The sequence below is a fragment of the Oncorhynchus gorbuscha genome, linkage group LG18 (genome assembly GCF_021184085.1).
Source record: "Oncorhynchus gorbuscha isolate QuinsamMale2020 ecotype Even-year linkage group LG18, OgorEven_v1.0, whole genome shotgun sequence".
In the NCBI taxonomy this organism is placed as follows: Eukaryota; Metazoa; Chordata; class Actinopteri; order Salmoniformes; family Salmonidae; genus Oncorhynchus; species Oncorhynchus gorbuscha.
In genome coordinates this window covers 28708879-28733386 of record NC_060190.1, presented here as the reverse complement: position 1 = coordinate 28733386, position 24508 = coordinate 28708879, and the positions used below count along the sequence as shown (strand labels likewise).

General features: G+C 44.0%; 1 protein-coding gene across 2 annotated transcripts in view; it reads left to right on the top strand.

Annotated features, from left to right (window-relative positions):
• Positions 1-24508, top strand: part of LOC124003897 (N-terminal EF-hand calcium-binding protein 1-like) — a 70151-nt gene that overhangs the window by 24068 nt on the left and 21575 nt on the right. For both annotated transcript variants that reach the window (XM_046312540.1, XM_046312539.1), the window contains exons 3-4: positions 15713-15821; positions 22573-22598. In XM_046312540.1, coding sequence (XP_046168496.1) covers positions 15713-15821; positions 22573-22598 — 135 coding nt within the window. The remainder of the gene's footprint in view (positions 1-15712; positions 15822-22572; positions 22599-24508) is intronic.

The following is a 24508-nucleotide window of genomic DNA, read 5'->3' as shown; positions in this document are numbered from 1 at the left end:
GGCAGATGCTTGAAATTTAGAGTGGTAGAAAGTGGTTTTAGCAGCAGAGACAGAGGAGGAAAATGTAGAGAGGAGGGAGCGAAAGGATGCCAGGTCCGCAGGGAGGCGAGTTTTCCTCCATTTCCGCTCGGCTGCCCGGAGCCCTGTTCTGTGAGCTCGCAATGAGTCGTCAAGCCATGGAGCGGGAGGGGAGGACCGAGCCGGCCTGGAAGATAGGGGACATAGAGAGTCAAAGGATGCAGAAAGGGAGGAGAGGAGCGTTGAGGAGGCAGAATCAGGAGATAGGTTGGAGAAGGTTTGAGCAGAGGGAAGAGATGATAGGATGGAAGAGGAGAGAGTAGCGGGGGAGAGAGAGCGAAGGTTGGGACGGCGCGATACCATCCGAGTAGGGGCAGTGTGGGAAGTGTTGGATGAGAGCGAGAGGGAAAAGGATACAAGGTAGTGGTCGGAGACTTGGAGGGGAGTTGCAATGAGGTTAGTGGAAGAACAGCATCTAGTAAAGATGAGGTCGAGCGTATTGCCTGCCTTGTGAGTAGGGGGGAAGGTGAGAGGGTGAGGTCAAAAGAGGAGAGGAGTGGAAAGAAGGAGGCAGAGAGGAATGAGTCAAAGGTAGACGTGGGGAGGTTAAAGTCGCCCAGAACTGTGAGAGGTGAGCCGTCCTCAGGAAAGGAGCTTATCAATGCATCAAGCTCATTGATGAACTCTCCGAGGGACCTGGAGGGCGATAAATGATAAGGATGTTAAGCTTGAAAGGGCTGGTAACTGTGACAGCATGAAATTCAAAGGAGGCGATAGACAGATGGGTAAGGGGAGAAAGAGAGAATGACCACTTGGGAGAGATAAGGATCCCGATGCCACCACCCCGCTGACCAGAAGCTCTCGGGGTGTGCGAGAACACGTGGGCGGACGAAGAGAGAGCAGTAGGAGTAGCAGTGTTATCTGTGGTGATCCATGTTTCTGTCAGTGCCAAGAAGTCGAGGACTGGAGGGAGGCATAGGCTGAGATGAACTCTGCCTTGTTGGCCGCAGATCGGCAGTTCCAGAGGCTACCGGAGACCTGGAACTCCACGTGGGTCGTGCGCGCTGGGACCACCAGATTAGGGTGGCAGCGGCCACGCGGTGTGGAGCGTTTGTATGGTATGTGCAGAGAGGAGAGAACAGGGATAGACAGACACATAGTTGACAGGCTACAGAAGAGGCTACGCTAATGCAAGGAGATTGGAATGACAAGTGGACTACACGTCTCGAATGTTCAGAAAGTTAAGCTTACGTAGCAAGAATCTTATTGACTAAAATGATTAAAATGATACAATACTGCTGAAGTAGGCTAGCTGGCAGTGGCTGCGTTGTTGACTTTGTAGGCTAGCTGGCAGTGGCTGCGTTGTTGACACTACACTAATCAAGTCGTTCCGTTGAGTGTAATAGTTTATACAGTGCTGCTATTCGGGGGCTAGCTGGCTAGCTAGCAGTGTTGATTACGTTACGTTGCGTTAAAAGAACGACAATAGCTGGCTAGCTAACCTAGAAAATCGCTCTAGACTACACAATTATCTTTGATACACAGACGGCTATGTAGCTAGCTATGTAGCTAGCTACGATCAAACAAATCAAACCGTTGTGCTGTAAAGAAATGAAATGAAAAATGTGATACTACCTGTGGAGCGAAGCGGAATGCGACCGGGTTGTTGAGTGCGGAAGTTCTATTCAGTAGACGTTTATCAGTTTATCAGTTCTGCTCACACATTTTCTATAGGTATAAGGTCAGGGCTTTGTGATGGCCACTCCAATACCTTGACTTTGTTGTCCTTAAACCATTTTGCCACAACTTTGGAACTATGCTTGGGGCTATTGTCCATTTGGAAGACCAATTTGCCACCAAGCTTTAACTTCCTGACTGAAGTCTTGAGATGTTTAAGCCAATTTGTGTATCGCTGAATCGTCATTTAGACTAGGGCTTGTGCAGATTTGAAGTCAACGACGTTCAGATTGAGACTGATATGATGTAATAATATTTAATGGATGACTAATACGATGACAAAATATTCTGATATATTCTTGAGTTAATTCAGGAAAAGGTAACTCATTAAACAAACTTTTTCCGAGTTAATTGTCACGTAATTAATCAAGTAATAATTAAACATAGTTAATTGATTTGATCAAATAACCGTCATGTGTTATTTCATAGATCAGAAGTCTTCACTATTATTCTACAATGTAGAAAATTGTTAAAATAAAGAAAAACCCCGGAGTGAGTACGTTTGTCCAAACTTTTGACTGGTACTGTTTATATTACGACATTGATATTAGTTGATTTTAGTGTTGGCAAATTGGCTTAATCTCGTAGTGAGGAGCCTATAAAACGTAGCTAGCTTCATTAACATTTGTGAATTCGGAAATGTATTGGAATAAATGACCAAACTATAGAACTATAGGTACATGAATAGCTTTAGGCTGGTTGTTTTTAAACTCAACTTCAAGATTTCCACCAAGGACGTTGCCTCTCCGATTCATCACTCTCCCTCGCTTGGGCTAGGGACATTTAAGGTACATTCGGATGTGACGATTTAATACGTCATTCAAGGGCTGGGGGCTTAGGGCCGAGGGCTGTCTACTTTGAATTTGGACTGCTGCCTCTGTGATACAAGTTAGACGGAAGAGGAATCGAGACATCTCACTGGCAAAGAAATTCTGGTTCATATACAAGTAGAACAGACCAAGCTGCTATCGTGGGGCGGCAGGTAGCCTAGCAGTTTAGAGTGTTGTGCCAGTAACCGAAAGGTGAAAAATCTGTTGACGTGCCCTTGAGCAAGGCACTTAACCCTAATTGCTCCTGTAAGTTGCTCTGGATAAGAGCATTTGTGTCACGCCCACTCCCGTTCCCTCACTCCGGCGCTTGACGTCGCCGGTCTACTAACCACTGGTCCTAGCAACCCACATTACGCATACCTGGCAACCATCATCAAGCACACCTGCCTTCATCATTACCTTGATTACTTCCCCTTTATTTAATCCTCAGTAGCCTTGGTCTTCATGCAGTATATGCTTTTTGTTCACTTTCAGTACGTGTCTCCTGTTTTGTTTATCTGCTTATTCTCTTTATTAAACTTACCTTCTGCACCTGCCTCCTGACTCCTAGTGTATACGGGGCGGCAGGGTAGCCTAGTGGTTAGAGTGTTGGACTAGTAACCCCAAGGTTGCAAGTTCAAATCCCCTGACAAGGTACAAATCTGTCGTTCTGCCCCTGAACAGGCTGTTAACAGGCTGCCACTGTTCCTAGGCCGTCATTGAAAATAAGAATTTGTTCTTAACTGACTTACCTGGTTAAATAAAATATATAAAAAAATATGTTAATCTGCTAAATGACAAAAATATAAATGTAATATCTATAGGAGAGCCATCCATTAATTAAGTAGATCGGAACTGTGACACATTTTTTCAATGGTAAACGGGCTGAGTAAGGCATCTTCATTTATCCACCATCTTTGGCTCTAGGTGCACAGATCCACAAGACTTTGTTCAAAGCTAGAGTACATCGATAACATATCATAACCGTTTATAAAGTTGGCCCCTGTTTATTTTCCATGTCATTCGATTAGAAACTTTTATTAGAAACGTTTTTTTGTTGGTGTGATGTTTCTAACTTTCATGTAGCCTACTTGGGATTTCTTCACAATCTTCTTATCTGTTCCAACAACACAGATTCAGGTCAAGCTCACACAAGTTGCAACAAATGCCTAGAACCATTTCCATGGAAATGGGATGAAAAGCAGGTTATTCCATCATGCACTGGAAGGACAACAACGTCAGAATGAAGTTCACAAAATGCAAGGGAGTATTTGGACACAGGCGAAGATCAAGGCAGAGAGCTATTTAAATTGCCATATTTCATTGCCCATAGACATGGCTGTAGTGGACCCTATAGATGGGTTAGCTGACAATGTTATGGAAAAGATGAGCACACTACAATGGGGCAGAAGTCTGAGTTGTTGTGATACAGGATGGCCAGATAGCTACCGACAATGACAAGAAACTGCCATGCGGGGAAACACTGTGTGATTTTTTTTCAGATAGTTTCATCTTGTTCTTAATACCGTGTCTTGTTCTGAGGTGTTTTGGCTGATTTCATGTCAATGCTAATATGGCAAGAATTCACTAGCTAGATAACCAACAACTAACAATGTATTTGAGAGACAAGTGCTCATTGTGCAAATGTATGTATGTTTTCAATAAACATGGGAGACTAAATATAGTTTTACATGTTGTTAACAGTCTAAGCCAGCCATGTCTATTTTGCCCCATAGTTCCGCACATGTCGGTTTTGTCAATGCATATTCTTTTACTGGGACAGCAAAACACATTTTTACAGTCTGGAAGAATATTGGTGTGCTTGAAGATGGAATACAAACACGTACTCATCTTAAAGTTGATGAACTGAAAGCACCTGCAGGCATGTGCCAAGTACCCGCTAAAATCTCTTCAGGGTTTTCTCATTTCAGTGCACAAGAATGAAAAATGTTGACATGCGTTTACTCCTTATTCGCTCTTAAAGGACTTGTGGAGGATGCCCATTATGATTTCTGAACCCATTTTATCAAAGCCTGTACCATATTATGTGCTAGATGTATCACAATGGAGCGAGTTAGAGAGGATCATCGCCACTTGCAACAGTTCTGTGAGAGCTTTGCAAGGTTTTATGGAAAACAGTATTGCACACCAAATATGCCCCTACCTAACCTCTTGAAGAAATGCTTTTTGGACTATGGTCCAGTATATAGTTTCTGATGCTTTCCATTTCAGTGATTTCATCGGTAAACAGAAGACCAACAATCACAGCATCTCAGTTAATTTAATGAGAAATTATTTAACTGCCCAAGAGGTTAAGAGCAGGGTCTGGCCAACTGACTGATAATATTACAAACTTGTTAGCAGGCAGTCATGAGAGCGATGACGTGCAGTACACGTAGGTTCTGATGGTACCAAGTACTTACATAATTTAGAATAACGATCTATGAGAATAAGGATCTGACCGGTGTTGAATTTGCAGTGAGCTCAGACATTATTTGCCTGCCCCCTAAACCGCTGTTTGTCATAAGGAAGTGAAGATCGGCATGATCTGTATGGTGTCTTCACATTCATGTATCTAAACAAGGATTTCACCATTGTACAGCTGACAGAACATGATAAGGTAGGGATGCTGTGAGAGGTTATAAGCACTGATAAAAGTATACGTTTTCGCTCATCATATGTACTTACCACGTGGTTCGCCACTGACAGACAGATTGGTCTACCACTCATTCAACCAGATGTAGAGCTAACACCAGGCATAGTAACACAGTTGTTCTGTTGTCAGGAGCTTGTTGGTCCAGCAAATGGAAACTCATGCATTTCTCATGTTTATTTCTTAAATGGTTTGTGTTTATTTTATAAAGTATCATCATTTTTTCCACAATTTATTCTACATTTTTGTTATGTTAATCCCAATTGTCAACCAGCCTTTTTAGCTTGGCCTTTAATCATTTACATTACATTACATTTAAGTCATTTAGCAGACGCTCTTATCCAGAGCGACTTACAAATTGGTGCATTCACCTTATGACATCCAGTGGAACAGCCACTTTACAATAGTGCAACTAAATCTTTTAAGGGGGGTGAGAAGGATTACTTTATCCTATCCTAGGTATTCCTTAAAGAGGTGGGGTTTCAGGTGTCTCCGGAAGGTGGTGATTGACTCCGCTGTCCTGGCGTCGTGAGGGAGTTTGTTCCACCATTGGGGGGCCAGAGCAGCGAACAGTTTTGACTGGGCTGAGCGGGAGCTGTACTTCCTCAGTGGTAGGGAGGCGAGCAGGCCAGAGGTGGATGAACGCAGTGCCCTTGTTTGGGTGTAGGGCCTGATCAGAGCCTGGAGGTACTGAGGTGCCGTTCCCCTCACAGCTCCGTAGGCAAGCACCATGGTCTTGTAGCGGATGCGAGCTTCAACTGGAAGCCAGTGGAGAGAACGGAGGAGCGGGGTGACGTGAGAGAACTTGGGAAGGTCGAACACCAGACGGGCTGCGGCGTTCTGGATGAGTTGTAGGGGGTTAATGGCACAGGCAGGGAGCCCAGCCAACAGCGAGTTGCAGTAATCCAGACGGGAGATGACAAGTGCCTGGATTAGGACCTGCGCCGCTTCCTGTGTGAGGCAGGGTCGTACTCTGCGGATGTTGTAGAGCATGAACCTACAGGAACGGGCCACCGCCTTGATGTTAGTTGAGAACGACAGGGTGTTGTCCAGGATCACGCCAAGGTTCTCAGCGCTCTGGGAGGAGGACACAATGGAGTTGTCAACCGTGATGGCGAGATCATGGAACGGGCAGTCCTTCCCCGGGAGGAAGAGCAGCTCCGTCTTGCCGAGGTTCAGCTTGAGGTGGTGATCCGTCATCCACACTGATATGTCTGCCAGACATGCAGAGATGCGATTCGCCACCTGGTCATCAGAAGGGGGAAGGAGAAGATTAATTGTGTGTCATCTGCATAGCAATGATAGGAGAGACTATGTGAGGTTATGACGAAGCCAAGTGACTTGGTGTATAGCGAGAATAGGAGAGGGCCTAGAACAGAGCCCTGGGGGACACCAGTGGTGAGAGCGCGTGGTGAGGAGACAGATTCTCGCCACGCCACCTGGTAGGAGCGACCTGTCAGGTAGGACGCAATCCAAGCGTGGGCCGCGCCGGAGATGCCCAACTCGGAGAGGGTGGAGAGGAGGATCTGATGGTTCACAGTATCGAAGGCAGCCGATAGGTCTAGAAGGATGAGAGCAGAGGAGAGAGAGTTAGCTTTAGCGGTGCGGAGCGCCTCCGTGATACAGAGAAGAGCAGTCTCAGTTGAATGACTAGTCTTGAAACCTGACTGATTTGGATCAAGAAGGTCATTCTGAGAGAGATAACGGGAGAGCTGGCCAAGGACGGCACGTTCAAGAGTTTTGGAGAGAAAAGAAAGAAGGGATACTGGTCTGTAGTTGTTGACATCGGAGGGATCGAGTGTAGGTTTTTTCAGAAGGGGTGCAACTCTCGCTCTCTTGAAGACGGAAGGGACATAGCCAGCGGTCAGGGATGAGTTGATGAGCGAGGTGAGGTAAGGGAGAAGGTCTCCGGAAATGGTTTGGAGAAGAGAGGAGGGGATAGGGTCAAGCGGGCAGGTTGTTGGGCGGCCGGCCGTCACAAGACGCGAGATTTCATCTGGAGAGAGGGGAGAAAGAGGTCAGAGCACAGGGTAGGGCAGTGTGAGCAGAACCAGCGGTGTCGTTTGACTTAGCAAACGAGGATCGGATGTCGTCGACCTTCTTTTCAAAATGGTTGACGAAGTCCTCTGCAGAGAGGGAGGATGGGGGGGGGAGGAGGATTCAGGAGGGAGAAGAAGGTTGCAAAGAGCTTCCTAGGATTAGAGGCAGATGCTTGGAATTTAGAGTGGTAGAAAGTGGCTTTAGCAGCAGAGACAGAAGAGGAAAATGTAGAGAGGAGGGAGTGAAAGGATGCCAGGTCCGCAGGGAGGCGAGTTTTCCTCCATTTCCGCTCGGCTGCCCGGAGCCCTGTTCTGTGAGCTCGCAATGAGTCGTCGAGCCACGGAGCGGGAGGGGAGGACCGACCCGGCCTGGAGGATAGGGGGCATAGAGAGTCAAAGGATGCAGAAAGGGAGGAGAGGGTTGAGGAGGCAGAATCGGGAGATAGGTTGGAGGTTTGAGCAGAGGAAAGAGATAGGATGGAAGAGGAGAGAGTAGCGGGGGAGAGAGAGCGAAGGTTGGGACGGCGCGATACCATCCGAGTAGGGGCAGTGTGGGAAGTGTTGGATGAGAGCGAGAGGGAAAAGGATACAAGGTAGTGGTCGGAGACTTGGAGGGGAGTTGCAATGAGGTTAGTGGAAGAACAACATCTAGTAAAGATGAGGTCGAGCGTATTGCCTGCCTTGTGAGTAGGGGGGGAAGGTGAGAGGGTGAGGTCAAAAGAGGAGAGGAGTGGAAAGAAGGAGGCAGAGAGGAATGAGTCAAAGGTAGACGTGGGGAGGTTAAAGTCGCCCAGAACTGTGAGAGGTGATCCGTCCTCAGGAAAGGAGCTTATCAAGGCATCAAGCTCATTGATGAACTCTCCGAGGGAACCTGGAGGGCGATAAATGATAAGGATATTAAGCTTGAAAGGGCTGGTAACTGTGACAGCATGGAATTCAAAGGAGGCGATAGACAGATGGTTAAGGGGAGAAAGAGAGAATGACCACTTGGGAGAGATGAGGATCCCGGTGCCACCACCCCGCTGACCAGAAGCTCTCGGGGTGTGCGAGAACACGTGGGCGGACGAAGAGAGAGCAGCTGTCATGTTTTGTCATTTATTATCATGTCTTGTCCCTGTGCTTCCCATTCTATTCGTTTCCCTCTGCTGGTCTTATTAGGTTCTTTCCCTCTTTCTATCCCTCTCTCTCCCCCTCCCTCTCTCACTCTCTCGCTCTCTCTTCTCTCTATCGTTCCGTTCCTGCTCCCAGCTGTTCCTATTCCCCTAATCATCATTTAGTCTTCCCACACCTGTTCCCGATCCTTTTCCCTGATTAGAGTCCCTATTTCACTCCTTGTTTCCCGTACCTGCCCTGTCGGATCCTCATTTATAATTCACCGTGCTGTGTCTATGTTTTGCCCTGTCGTGTCGTGTTTCCCTCAGATGCTGCGTGGTGAGCAGGTGTCTGAGTCTGCTAGGTTCAAGTGCCTTCCCGAGGCAACCTGCAGTTCTCGATCAAGTCTCCAGTCTGTTCTCGTCTTTACGTGTAGTATTATGCTTTTTGTTTTGTAAAGTTTATTCTGGATTAAATACTCTGTTTTCTCCAAGTCGCTTTTGGGTCCTCATTCACCAGCATGAGAGAAGGATCCGACCGAGGAATGGACCCAGCGACTACAGACGCTCGTAACACTGCCGTCGAGATCCAAGGAGCCATGCTCGGCAGACACGAGCAGGAATTGTCTGCTGCTCGCCATGCCGTGGAGAACCTGGCCGCTCAGGTTTCCGACCTCTCTGGACAGTTCCAGAGTCTTCGTCTCGTGCCACCTGTTACTTCCTGGCCTGCCGAGCCTCCAGAACCTAGGGTTAATAACCCACCTTGCTACTCCGGGCAGCCCACTGGTGCCGCTCCTTTCTCACCCAGTGTGAGATTGTGTTCTCTCTCCAACCCAACACATACTCTAGAGAGAGCTCGGGTTGCTTACGTCATTTCACTCCTTACTGGCCGGGCCCGAGAGTGGGGCACAGCTATCTGGGAGGCAAGGGCTGATTGTTCTAACAATTACCAGAACTTTAAAGAGGAGATGATTCGGGTTTTTGACCGTTCAGTTTTTGGTGGGGAGGCTTCTAGGGTCCTGGCTTCCCTATGCCAAGGTGATCGATCCATAACGGATTACTCTATAGAGTTTCGTACTCTTGCTGCCTCTAGTGACTGGAACGAGCCGGCGCTGCTCGCTCGTTTTCTGGAGGGACTCCACACAGTGGTCAAAGATGAGATTCTCTCTCGGGAGGTTCCTTCCTGTGTGGACTCTTTGATTGCTCTCGCCATCCGCATAGAACGACGGGTAGATCTTCGTCACCAGGCTCGTGGAAGAGAGCTCGCATCAACGGTGTTTCCCTGCTCCGCATCGCAACCATCTCCCTCCTCTGGCTCTGAGACTGAGCCCATGCAGCTGGGAGGGATTCGCATCTCGACTAAGGAGAGGGAACGGAGGATCACCAACCGCCTGTGCCTCTGTGCGGATTTGATGGACGTTTTTTAATTCATGTCCAGTAAGAGGCCAGAGCCCATCAGTAAGCGGAGGGCTACTGGTGAGCGCTACTACTCAGGTCTCTTCATCTAGATCTTGTACTACTATGTCGGTCCATCTACGCTGGACCGGTTCGGTGCTACATGCAGTGCCTTGATTGACTCTGGGGCTGAGGGTTGTTTCATGGACGAAGCATGGGTTCGGAAACATAACATTCCTTTCAGACAGTTAGACAAGCCTACGCCCATGTTCGCCTTAGATGGTAGTCATCTTCCCAGTATCAAATTTGAGACACTACCTTTAACTCTCACAGTATCTGCTGAGACTATTTCTTTTTGATTTTTTCGTTCACCTTTCACACCTGTTGTTTTGGGTCATCCCTGGCTAGTATGTCATAATCCTTCTAGGTCTTGTAATTCTATCCTATCCTGGAACGTATCTTGTCATGTGAAGTGCTTAATGTCTGCCATCCCTCCCATTTCTTCTGTCCCCACTTCTCAGGAGGAACCTGGCGATTTGACAGGAGTGCCAGAGGAATATCATGATCTGCGCACGGTCTTCAGTCGGTCCCGAGCCAACTCCCTTCCTCCTCACCGGTCGTATGATTGTAGATCTCCTTCCGGGGACCACTCCTCCTCGGGGTAGACTATACTCTCTGTCGGCTCCCGAACGTAAGGCTCTCGAGGATTATTTATCTGTGTCTCTTGACGCCGGTACCATAGTGCCTTCTTCCTCTCCGGCCGGGGCGGGGTTCTTTTTGTTAAGAAGAAGGACGGTACTCTGCGCCCCTGCGTGGATTATCGAGGGCTGAATGACATAACGGTTAAGAATCGTTATCCGCTTCCCCTTATGTCATCAGCCTTCGAGATTCTGCAGGGAGCCAGGTGCTTTACTAAGTTGGACCTTCGGCTTACCATCTCGTGCGCATCAGAGGGGGGACGAGTGGAAAACGGCGTTTAACACTCCGTTAGGGCATTTTGAGTACCGGGTTCTGCCGTTTGGTCTCGCCAATGCGCCAGCTGTTTTTCAGGCATTAGTTAATGATGTTCTGAGGGACATGCTGAACATCTTTGTTTTTGTCTATCTTGACGATATCCTGATTTTTTCACCGTCACTCGAGATTCATGTTCAGCACGTTCGACGTGTTCTACAGCGCCTTTTAGAGAATTGTCTCTACGTAAAGGCTGAGAAGTGTTCTTTTCATGTCTCCTCCGTTACTTTTCTCGGTTCCGTTATTTCCGCTGAAGGCATTCAGATGGATTCCGCTAAGATCCAAGCTGTCAGTGATTGGCCCGTTCCAAGGTCACGTGTCGAGTTGAGCGCTTTTAGGTTTCGCTAATTTCTATCGGCGTTTCATTCGTAATTTCGGTCAAGTTGCTGCCCCTCTCACAGCTCTTACTTCTGTCAAGACGTGTTTTAAGTGGTCCGGTTCCGCCCAGGGAGCTTTTGATCTTCTAAAGAACGTTTTACGTCCGCTCCTATCCTCGTTACTCCTGGCGTCACTAGACAATTCATTGTCGAGGTTGACGCTTCAGAGGTAGGCGTGGGAGCCATTCTATCCCAGCGCTTCCAGTCTGACGATAAGGTTCATCCTTGCGCTTATTTTTCTCATCGCCTGTCGCCATCTGAGCGCAACTATGATGTGGGTAACCGTGAACTGCTCGCCATCCGCTTAGCCCTAGGCGAATGGCGACAGTGGTTGGAGGGCGACCGTTCCTTTTGTCGTTTGGACAGACCATAAGAACCTTGAGTACATCCGTTCTGCCAAACGACTTAATGCCCGTCAAGCTCGTTGGGCGTTGTTTTTCGCTCGTTTCGAGTTTGTGATTTCTTACCGTCCGGGTAGCAAGAACACCAAGCCTGATGCCTTATCCCGTCTGTTTAGTTCTTCTATGGCTTCTACTGATCCCGAGGGATTCTTCCTTATGGGCGTGTTGTCGGGTTGACAGTCTGGGGAATTGAAAGACAGGTTAAGCAAGCACTCACGCACACTGCGTCGCCGCGCGCTTGTCCTAGTAACCTCCTTTTTTTCGTTCCTGTTTCCACTCGTCTGGCTGTTCTTCAGTGGGCTCACTCTGCCAAGTTAGCTGGTCATCCCGGTGTTCGAGGCACTCTTGCGTCTATTCGCCAGCGCTTTTGGTGGCCGACTCAGGAGCGTGACACGCGCCCCGTTTCGTGGCTGCTTGTTCGGACTGCGCGCAGACTAAGTCGGGTAACTCTCCTCCTGCCGGTCGTCTCAGACCGCTCCCCATTCCTTCTCGACCATGGTCTCACATCGCCTAGACTTCATTACCGGTCTGCCTTTGTCTGCGGGGAAGACTGTGATTCTTACGGTTGTCGATAGGTTCTCTAAGGCTGCACATTTCATTCCCCTCGCTAAACTTCCTTCCGCTAAGGAGACGGCACAAATCATTATCGAGAATGTGTTCAGAATTCATGGCCTCCCGTTAGACGCCGTTTCAGACAGAGGCCCGCAATTCACGTCACAATTTTGGAGGGAGTTCTGTCGTTTGATTGGTGCATCCGTCAGTCTCTCTTCCGGGTTTCATCCCCAGTCTAACGGTCAAGCAGAGAGGGCCAATCAGACGATTGGTCGCATACTACGCAGCCTTTCTTTCAGAAACCCTGCGTCTTGGGCAGAACAGCTCCCCTGGGCAGAATACGCTCACAACTCGCTTCCTTCGTCTGCTACCGGGTTATCTCCGTTTCAGAGTAGTCTGGGTTACCAGCCTCCTCTATTCTCTTCCCAGCTTGCCGAGTCAGCGTTCCCTCCGCTCAAGCGTTTGTCCAACGTTGTGAGCGCACCTGGAGGAGGGTGAGGTCTGCACTTTGCCGCTACAGGGCACAGACTGTGAGAGCCGCCAATAAACGCAGGATTAAGAGTCCTAGGTATTGTTGCGGCCAGAGAGTGTGGCTTTCCACTCGCAACCTTCCTCTTCGACAGCTTCTCGTAAGTTGACTCCGCGGTTCATTGGTCCGTTCCGTGTCTCCCAGGTCGTCAATCCTGTCGCTGTGCGACTGCTTCTTCCGCGACATCTTCGTCGCGTCCATCCTGTCTTCCATGTCTCCTGTGTTAAGCCCTTTCTTCGCACCCCGTTCGTCTTCCCTCCCCCCTCCCGTCCTTGTCGAGAGCGCACCTATTTACAAGGTACATAAGATCATGGACATGCGTTCTCGGGGACGGGGTCACCAATACTTAGTGGATTGGGAGGGTTACGGTCCTGAGGAGAGGAGTTGGGTTCCGTCTCGGGGCGTGCTGGACCGTTCACTCATTGATGATTTCCTCCGTTGCCGCCAGGATTCCTCCTCGAGTGCGCCAGGAGGCGCTCGGTGAGTGGGGGGTACTGTCATGTTTTGTCATTTATTATCATGTCTTGTCCCTGTGCTTCCCATTCTATTCGTTTCCCTCTGCTGGTCTTATTAGGTTCTTTCCCTCTTTCTATCCCTCTCTCTCCCCCCCCTCTCTCACTCTCTCGCTCTCTCTTCTCTCTATCGTTCCGTTCCTGCTCCCAGCTGTTCCTATTCCCCTAATCATCATTTAGTCTTCCCACACCTGTTCCCGATCCTTTTCCCTGATTAGAGTCCCTATTTCACTCCTTGTTTCCCGTACCTGCCCTGTCGGATCCTCATTTATAATTCACCGTGCTGTGTCTATGTTTTGCCCTGTCGTGTCGTGTTTCCCTCAGATGCTGCGTGGTGAGCAGGTGTCTGAGTCTGCTAGGTTCAAGTGCCTTCCCGAGGCAACCTGCAGTTCTCGATCAAGTCTCCAGTCTGTTCTCGTCTTTACGTGTAGTATTATGCTTTTTGTTTTGTAAAGTTTATTCTGGATTAAATACTCTGTTTTCGCCAAGTCGCTTTTGGGTCCTCATTCACCAGCATGACAGCAGCAGGAGTAGCAGTGTTATCTGTGGTGATCCATGTTTCCGTCAGTGCCAAGAAGTCGAGGGACTGGAGGGAGGCATAGGCTGAGATGAACTCTGCCTTGTTGGCCGCAGATCGGCAGTTCCAGAGGCTACCGGAGACCTGGAACTCCACGTGGGTCGTGCGCGCTGGGACCACCAGATTAGGGTGGCCGCGGCCACGCGGTGTGGAGCGTTTGTATGGTCTGTGCAGAGAGGAGAGAACAGGGATAGACAGACACATAGTTGACAGGCTACAGAAGAGGCTACGCTAATGCAGAGGAGATTGGAAGGACAAGTGGACTACACGTCTCGAATGTTCAGAAAGTTAAGCTTACGTAGCAAGAATCTTATTGACTAAAATGATTAAAATGATACAGTACTGATGAAGTAGGCTAGCTGGCAGTGGCTGCGTTGTTGACTTTGTAGGCTAGCTGGCAGTGGCTGCGTTGTTGACACTACACTAATCAAGTTGTTCCGTTGAGTGTAATAGTTTCTACAGTGCTGCTATTCGGGGGCTAGCTGGCTAGCTAGCAGTGTTGATTACGTTACGTTGCGTTAAAAGAACGACAATAGCTGGCTAGCTAACCTAGAAAATCGCTCTAGACTACACAATTATCTTTGATACAAAGACGGCTATGTAGCTAGCTATGTAGCTAGCTACGATCAAACAAATCAAACCGTTGTACTGTAATGAAATGAAATGAAAATGTGATACTACCTGTGGAGCGAAGCGGAATGCGACCGGGTTGTTGAGTGCGAAGTTCTATTCGGTAGACGTTGGCTAGCTGTTGGCTAGCTAGCAGTGTCTCCTACGTTAAGGACGACAAATAGCTGGCTAGCTAACCTCGGTAAATTAAGATAATCACTCTAAGACTACACACTCTAAACTACACAATTATCTTGAATACGAAGACAGCAAAGACAACTATGTAGCTAGCTAACACTACACTAATCAAGTCGTTCAGTTGAGTGTAATAATCAATGACGGCTTTATGTTTTATGTTCTTTGATAACATTTGATCTCCTTTATTGCCGTGCTTGTTTTTTCATTTTAATGTTTTAAGTGTGTTGCTCTTTTAAATGCACTTCAAATAACATTTGAATTGAAGTTTGATTAGATATTGGATCTTTAATTAAGGATTGTATGAATATAGGCTCCATTAACTTTATAGTCAATCATTCTTAAGACATTTTAAAAATGTAGGAACTAGGTTATATACCTACTAAATACATGTTTGGAGTAGATTGCCTGCTGAGATGAATTGGGGCATTATATGAGTACAATAGACAAGGTGTAGGGGCTAATAGCATGTGTAAAGATCCATGACCTTCCAGAGCCAACTAATCAAGAGTGGTCCAGCTCTGCTTTTATTCTGACTTCTCAGTACTGAGTTTCTACTACATATCATTAAAGATATTCTCCCTTGCATGTACACACACGGAAACAGACCATTTTACGCATTGATAGTACACTACTTTTGACCAGAGCTTTATGGGCCTTGGTCAAAAGTAGTGCACTATATAGTAAATGGAGTGTTGTTTAGGATACACACAAAGTTTTATAAATCTGTTGATGACTTCCTTCTGTCCGTCAGTACGCCCAGTCTGGCTAGCCAGCTGCTGACTCCAGCTCCAACGTTTGTCTGTCTAGTCCTCCTGCCAAGCGGCAGCTTAACACCAGGAACATGTTCATCACAAATCAGACAACTAAGCTCTCAAAAGTAGTGCACTATGTAGGGAACAGGGTGACATTTGGGACGTAACCATTTAAGCTATTATATGTAGGCCAGCTCTATTTCGTCCAGACCCGGGTTCAAATAATATTTGTTTTCTATCAAATCATTTAAGCTGAGTTTGTCTGGCATAAATGGATGGACAAACATGGAATTGTCCCAAAAGTTCAAACTCCAAACATCTGGCACAGGCATGCCGAATCAAACGCTCATAGCATTTGAAAGACCGCAAATAGTATTTGAACCCTTGTATGATTTCCTTTGGCCATGTGTCTGTCGTTGATGCATAAGCTGTGGTCTTGTGTTGTCTTTCAGATGATGGAAAACTGTCGTTTGATGAGTTCAATGCTTATTTCGCAGACGGGATTCTCACCACTGAGGAGTTGCAGGAGCTCTTCTACTCCATAGATGGGCGGCAGAATAAGTATGTTCCCTCTCTGTGATTCCTCATGAAACTAAAACAAAACAAGACAATGATTTTTGGGGGATTTTCACAACATTTAATCCATAGAAGGGTCCTTTAGTAGGAGGAAGGATTGTTGACATGTATTTTACATTTGTATCTTAAAGCATAATTGAGAAATAATTGAGGCTGGAGTATTTGTGACATTTTGGCCTGACCGAGGCCTCCTTTAAGACACCATAATGTATCATCTGTAGGAACTAAAAAGCAACATTTGGTTTCATATTACACTTCACCGCTTGCTCTATAATATGAGTAGTATTTCCTTCCATTAATATCTTACAACAATTTTCTTACATTCATTTATGAATATTGAAAATATACCATTTTAGATTTGGCACATTTTTCATATTGTTGAGCATAATATACTCTGGGGGAATATCAATGTTCCAGAGTGGGATCTCTTCTACTTTAGGAGTTATAATCAAATTTGTAAGTATTACCAACAGAGTGAATGTGAAAATGGATTCAAAATGGTCGCCCTCTGCTGGTGATTTGCAGGATGTGTAATGATACAAGTAAAAGGAGGGTTGTGATTGCTTACATTCTCTGTATAAAAAAACAACATTAAAACTAGCAGAGATCTCACTCTGGAACTTTGACATGCCTGTAGAGTATATTATGTTCAACAATATTGATCTTGCAAGCTAGACACTAAGCAAACCAAATTCATAGATGGGGCCCTGAACTGGAGAAAATTTTAACACAGTTAAATCAGAAAGATCAGTAGTGAATATCATGTGTAACTTGATCACCTCCCTTGCGATGCACAACAGTGGATCGTCAGGAAGCAAAGATGTATTTTTTAAAATGTTATTAAAATTATCCCGTGAGTATTTAAAATTGCCCTGGTATATGGTATATATAAGGTATACCATCCTAGCCTAATGGTGTGCAACATTGATTTGATTTATAGTGAAACATAGCACAGGCATGTCCAATTCATCAACATGCACATTTCTTGTAAACTTGATGAAGCATTTTGCAGAACTAATCAACAACAGAGTAGATGGTGGGGAATGAGAAACAAGAGGCTATTTAAATACGACCCACTGATTTATTTTTCATTTTTAACATGACTTAAAAATGCACCAATTAAAAACTGTTCTGTAGCAATGAGGTTTGCTCAGTAGGCAATAGGCCCTGCCAATGTTCTTCTCAGACAATTTTGAAATGATATATTTTAGGTAGCTACAGTATATGATCACACTGGTAATAGGTCACTTGTTGTATTACTTGTGAGGCACAGCTTAGTGAGCATAATCATTTGCTTTTTTTAACTGGAGTGATGGTCAGCCTCTCACCCGACTCACCATCCCACCTCTCTCCTTCCCTCTCCTGAGAAAAGATGATTCAGTCTTCCAGCTGATGGCGAAACTAAAGTCGCACTGCATTATAATAATATATATATGCCATTTAGCAGACGCTTTTATCCAAAGCGACTTACATGCACCAATTCATGTTGTTACTCCTATGACCAGAGAAAGTTACATTTTCCTTGAAATTAAAAAAGGCACAAGCTGCAAATAATAACAACGCAAGCTTATCTAAACCTATTCCCCCTCAGGAAACTAAAAATATTTGGCATGGGTCCTCAGATCCTCAAAAGATTTCACAGCTGCACCATCGAGAGCATCCTGACGGGTTGCATCACTGCCTGGTATGGCAACTAATCGGCCTCCTACTGCAAGTCACTACAGAGGGTAGTGCGAACGGACCAGTACATCACTGGGGCCAAGCTTCCTGCCATCCAGGACCTCTATACCAGGCAGAGTCAGAGGAAGGTCCTAAAAATGGTCAGACTCCAGCCACCCGGCAAGTGGTACCGGAGCGCCAAGTCTAGGTCCAAGAGGCTTCTAAACAGCTTCTACCCCCAAGCCATAAGACTCCTGAACAGCTAATCAAGTGGCTACCCAGACTATTTGCATTTGCGCCCCCCCCCCCCCCCCCACGCTGCTACTACTCTCTATTATTATCTATGCATAGCCACTTTAACAACCCTACCTGCATGTACATAATTATCTCCATTACCTTGACACCGGTGCCCCCGCACGTTGACACATCGACTCTGTACCGGTACCCCCTGTATATAGCCCCGCTATTGTGATTTACTGCTGCCCTATAATCATTTGTTTTTCTTATCTCTTACATTTTTTTACTTACATTTTTTTTGGTATTTTCTTAATACTGCATTGTTGGTTAAGGGCTTGTAAGTAAGCATTTCACTGTAAAGTGTACACCTGTTGTATTCGGCGCATGTGACAAATAACATTTGATTTGATTTTGATTTGTTAACACTTTGCTATACTCATCTATTGCAGCTGCATTGCTGGTTGTAGTGTGAGTGGGAGTAGGGAGAATGCGCATTTTATGGCTTATAAAACTTTTGAACAAAGTGTTGACAGTGCTGAATAACAACTTAAACATGAACTTACTCCTAAAACAGAAGCTCTTTGCTGTATTCGTTGAGTCTCTTTCTAGTCCTGGTTTTAAAACTTTCTAAATCTCACATTATCAAATTTGTGTCCTTGGCTTCTTTTTACAGCATATGGCGCGAGGAAACTGCAGACACAGTGATCTGAACTATCTGATTGGCCAGCGGTAGGGCTATAGGTGCGCTTGATTTGCCCTCTGGGCCTGCCGGGTAGGCGGAGTTCTACCTTCAGACACATGAAATGGTTCAAAATGGGAATACTTTTCCTTCCCGGCACTAGGGCTGCTGAATCAAGTGCACCTACTGCCAACAGCTCAAAACAAATAAAGAACATAGGAAAACGCAAGGCTTTATCCTTGTGTTTTTTACAGAAATATTTGGTGACCGACTAAGATTAGCAATCAACCGGTTAGTGACCAGTGATCTATATCGTGGAAATTCTAATCAACAATGAGGAGAGACAAGGTCAATCACCAATCAGGATATTACTTTATTCAAAACGTATTAATTAGGAAAGCATGTCACACCACACACACCAGTGAATGATGTGAGTGCTATGCAATAATGATGGCTGGTCGACAAACCACCCTTAGATGATTAGTTGAAAGCCCAACAAGCTGATTTCAGCCACAGAATTTTATAGCAAAGTACATCCTCCTGAATGTTCATGACAAACAACAGATGTGTGGAATGAGTCACAAGGTTAGGATTCGTATGAAAGAAATGAATCATTCACAGTGGACAGTATCTGCTGTAAAGACTGTTCTCATTGTGTGGAAACCAGGGTCTGTCCCCCAAAACAAGGTTCCCTTCATCATTATCCATACCCGAGCCATCTCCACCCTGGTACCTCCCAGTACACAAACACCAACTCATGCTATGGAATACGGTCCTTAGGTTTTATCACCAAAGGCATCGTAAATCCACTGTCAGCATTATGCTCCAGAGACCCAATTCAGAAGACCACACACAGATGAGTGTTAAGATCCTTATTCTATTCCATAAAACAACCATTTGATGCAATAACAGTATTATAACGTAATCTTGTAATTTTGCTCTCACATCTAATATGAAGTTTTAAAATCCCAAACTATCCTTTTAAAAGCCAGCTTTTTCCCTGAAGTGGCAAAAGTTGAACTTTCCATTGTTTAAGCATGTTGAATGGAATTGTATATTAATTGAGCATCCACCGACTTGCTCCCCAAACATGAAGAATTTCACAACATTATAGCATTTGAAGTCCAACAAAACCCTTGTTAGGGAAATTAGCTTGTCCGTCAAAGTCCCTGCAGCTCAGATGAACAAATAGGGAAACCAAGATTGCCTGAAGAAGTCCTACACACAATTTTGAGATTATGTTAATGATTATGGTAATGAAAACAATTCCTGAATGGCAAGGGCATTTTCCCCCCACAGTGAAGATCACCCCCCCTTCCCCAATACAGGTGTAAATATTGGACTTTAAATTGTGCCTTCCTGTATTATACTTATGCTAAAAAATATATTATATTATTCTGAGCCATTTACTTTATGTTCATATTCTTGTCTTTTATTATTTCTTATTGCATTTTCGAGAAGGAACCTGCAAGTAAGCATTTCGTTGGACGATGTATACAATGCGTATCCCGTACAGACGACTAGTACAACTTCAAACGAATGTTACTCTTCTAATGAAAACACGTTGGCAGCTAAAAGGTGACAAAGGGCATTGCGGCTTGTTGCTTTGAAAATGAATTTTTGCGTCAATGTTGATAAATGACAGTGGACGATAGTAGGAGCAATGCAGGTTGCACATGCCAATTACATAAGTCATTAACCAACTTAACTCTTGCTCTTAATGTGGCCGTCCATGCAGAGCCAGTAAAGGTCTTTCAAATACCAGCAAAGAAGCACTCTCTGGATAAGTGAGATGCTTTTATACATGCACATTAGGCTAACACTGGATAACATGTAATTGTCTGCATCATTTCCAATCCCCCATAAAACATTATTTAAATATATGCTGTATATATTTTTTATATATTTTCTTTCTTTATTATGTGATTTCCCAAACGTTATGAAACTTTTATTCTCATAGTTTCTACAGATTGTAAATTAAAGATCACATTTTTTGCTAAGAGTATTATTATATTATTATTCAATTATTATATATTATTAAATCACCCAGCAGTGTTATTTGCAGAGTTATCTCCAGGTAAATGTTGAAATTCAACCATTCCTGAACCTTCAACCAAAAACAATATACATATTGGCAGTACCAAAACAAGTGATCTAATGATTCTGTCTCTTCACTGCAAAATCTGCACAGCTAGGATGGTTGTATCCCCCATACACATTAAACACAAATATAAAACGCAACATGAAAGTGTTGGTCCCATGTTTCATGAGCTGAAATTAAAGATCCCAGAAATGTTCAATATGCACAAAAAGCTTATTGCGCTCAAATGTTGTACACAAATTTGTTTACATCCCTGTTAGTAAGCATTTCTCCTTTGCCACGATAATCCATCCACCTGACAGGTGTGGCATATCAAGAAGCTGATTAAACAGCATGATCATTACACAGGCACACCTTTTTGCTGGGGACAATAAAAGCCACCCTAAAATGTGCAGTTTTGTCAAACAACATAATGCCTCAGATGTCTCAAGTTTTGAGGGAGAGTGCAATTGGCATTCTGACTGCAGTAATGTCCACCAGAGCTTTTGCCAGAGTATTGAATGTGAATTTCTCTACCATAAGCCGCCTACAACGTCGTTTTGGAAAATTTGTCAGTCCGCCCAACCGGCCTCACAACCGCAGACCATGTGTATGGCGTCGTGTGGGAGAGCAGTTTGCTGATGTCAACTTTGTGAACAGTGTGCCCCATGGTGGTGGTAGGGTTATGGTATAGGCAGGCATAAACTATGGATAATGAACACAATTGCATTTTATTGACTGGCAATTTGAATGCACAAAAATACCATGACGAGATCCTGAGGCCCATTGTGAGGCCCATTTTTTTAAAGGTATCTGTGACCAGCAGATGCATATCTGTATTCGCAGTCCATAGAAATCCATAGATTAGAGCCTCATTAATTTATTTAAATTGTCTGATTTCCTCATATGAACTGTAACGCAGTAAAATCTTTTAAATTGTTGCATGTTGCGTTTATATTTGTTGGCCCTGGTATACTGGTATACTTTTTTATTAAATGCAATTTTCTTTAACCAATTTCGGTCTTTAATGCAGGGCCGACAGACAAGTTCCTTACCTCCTCCCCCTTCCACTTCTATTTTTGTAGTAATGCTGAAATCAGTTGTAATTTTGGATCGAGCAGACATGTCCATATGTTTTTGTTAACTACATGTGTGACTTAACTCCACCAGTCATATTTATGATATAATTCAAAGATTATACCTTTTTTTCTTTCATGTCAAAAATATTATTTTTTTTATCAATTAGTATATATATATTTGAGTTTAACCATATTTGTTGTAATATTTGTAAACTACAAGGTAATGTTAAAGTTTTTTAAATTGTTTAAATGTGATCCAATATGTAATATTGGTACATATCATATTTCAGTTGTAATCCAGAGAGGTTAGAAAAATTACCTAGGTCCTCTAAGGCTATGCAGGGATCCTAATTGCGGATTTTAAAGAGAACATGAATTGTCAGCATATAATGAATGACACCTTTGTTTATTAAACCCTGGATTAACTAGAGCCTTGATATTATTGTTAGATCGGATTTTAATAAATAATATTTCGATGGCCACAATAAATATGCCGATAGTGGAACACCTTGTTTTACTCCTCTTGACAGTTTCATATAACATTTTAGGTGGTCGCCTGTTATGTGGTCATTGCTGCCCAGTCATACATTTCAGCCTAGGAAAATCTGACTTGAATATTTCAAATATTGTTCCACAAAGTCCACTTCAAATACCATGGAAATGATATTACCAGAGAGGAGATCACATTTCTTTAGTCGAAGCCTGTAGGCGTCACTCACTAAGTGGAAAAGTGTGAGGTGAATGAAGCGTTATTTAGAGCTCATAGTAATCTTGTTATCTTTTATTGAACCTATTAATTCCTGAACGTTTTACAGTACATTGGGGGGCACCCGGCTTCATGAAGTGGTGCAAAGCTTCCCTCTGTAGAATTAGAAATTCTGTCCATGCATTCGAGGCACACGACCTCTCCAGGACTTAAATGAAACACCAAACATCTTTGAAATGTCTGTAATTCAATGAACTCTTTCTTTTCCCATCAATTTATTTTCTGATACATTGCAGCAACCTCGATACCGACAAACTATCAGGTGAGTGTGTGTTTTAATGTGGCCTATCCTTTCATGAAATTAACCCTGCAATCTCTCCAACATGCCTCCAGTAATACATTATTCCCACATTTGAATCTTTTGTGCAATTCTCTCTCATAATAAGGTCAGTGACTTTCCAGTGAGCACGCCACGTCATTTCAATGTGGAAATGTGGGTTATGTTTGGTTGAGGTGTTGATCAATGACATTTCAACCTTTTATACACCCACTCAAAAAGACAGCCAATGTGTTATCACTAGGCTTTCCAACCATCTAAAAGCACAAACAAATTATAGTGAAAAAAACATTGTCTGATATTTTGTATTTATACAACAACTTAGTGTTATCACTGTGTGTCATCTAATAGCACAACCAAATGACCTAGATTGTAGTTGAGATTACATCAAAAGTATTGTACATAGTACAAGTGATCAATGCTGTTCCATATGTATATTGTGAGATATGCATTTTTCTATGATTGCATAGTAAGATTTTTATAGTTGCAGTCAACTCAAAATGTGGCCATGGATGTGTTACTCATTTTAAGGTTGAATAAAAACTGTTACATTAGCCTTAATAACTTTAGGCTATTTATAGTATAACAAGTCATATAGAATTGTGTTATTAAGTTGACAATACAACCAAATACCAACATTTGAAGTAGATGTATATTTTGTGCCTACTGACTTAGTCTGACTTTAATTCCAGTTTATCCTCAAATTTGTATTTTAAATGTTGGATGCACGTCTCCATATCAACCAAAAATCTAATTTAAAGAATAGGACTAAATCAAGTCAAACTTTATTTGTACAGTAGTTTGATTTGATTTAGTCCTATTCTTTAACTTAATTTTGGTTGAAATGTAGACGTGCATCCAACATATTCATTATTAACTTTAAGATTAAGATTTAAGCTTGAAACCCTAGGCCTATAGGTATTGTTTTATTTTTAGTTGAATTGAAACAATACCTCTTGATGACTTCGCAAATGCTGTATATGTTACGGTTTTCTTCCGTCGAAAGAGAGGAGGACCAAAATGCAGCGTGGTTATCTTGATACATCTTTAATAAAGATAATAACGAACAATACAAAAACAATAAACGTAACATGAAAAAACCAAAACAGCCCTATCTGGTGCAAACAAACACAGAGACAGGAACAATCACCCACGAAATACCCAAAGAATATGGCTGCCTAAATATGGTTCCCAATCAGAGACAACGATAAACAACTGCCTCTGATTGAGAACCACTCGAGGCAACCATAGACTTTCCTACACAACTCTACTAAACACACCCCCATAAATCTAATAAACCCCTGGACAAGACAAGACACATAAAATCACACATGTTACACCCTGGCCTGACCAAAATAATAAAGAAAACACAAAATACTAAGACCAGGGCGTGACAGCATAGGCCTAAATAGTATAATTGAATGACTTCGATAGCAACACTGACTCTATTTAGATAATAAGAGATCTCTCAATAATCATTCTATATAATATCAAAGCTAAGCAGGGCTTGGTTAAAGTCCTGGATGGGAGACCAAATGGATAGCTCCAGTAGGAGGGGCTGCTCAGCCTACTATTACCAATTGTGCAAGTTCTCCCACTTAAAAAGATGAGGCCTGTAATTTTCATCATAGGTACACTTCAACTATGACAGACAAAATGAGAAAAAAAATCCTGAAAATCACATTGTAGGATTTTTAATGAATCTATTTGCAAATTATGGTGGAAAATAAGTATTTGGTCAATAACAAAAGTTTATCTCAATACTTTGTTATATACCCTTTGTTGGCAATGACAGAGGTCAAACATTTTCTGTAAGTCTTCACAAGTTTTTCACACACTTGTTGCTGGTATTTTGGCCCATTCCTCCATGCAGATCTCCTCTAGAGCAGTGATGT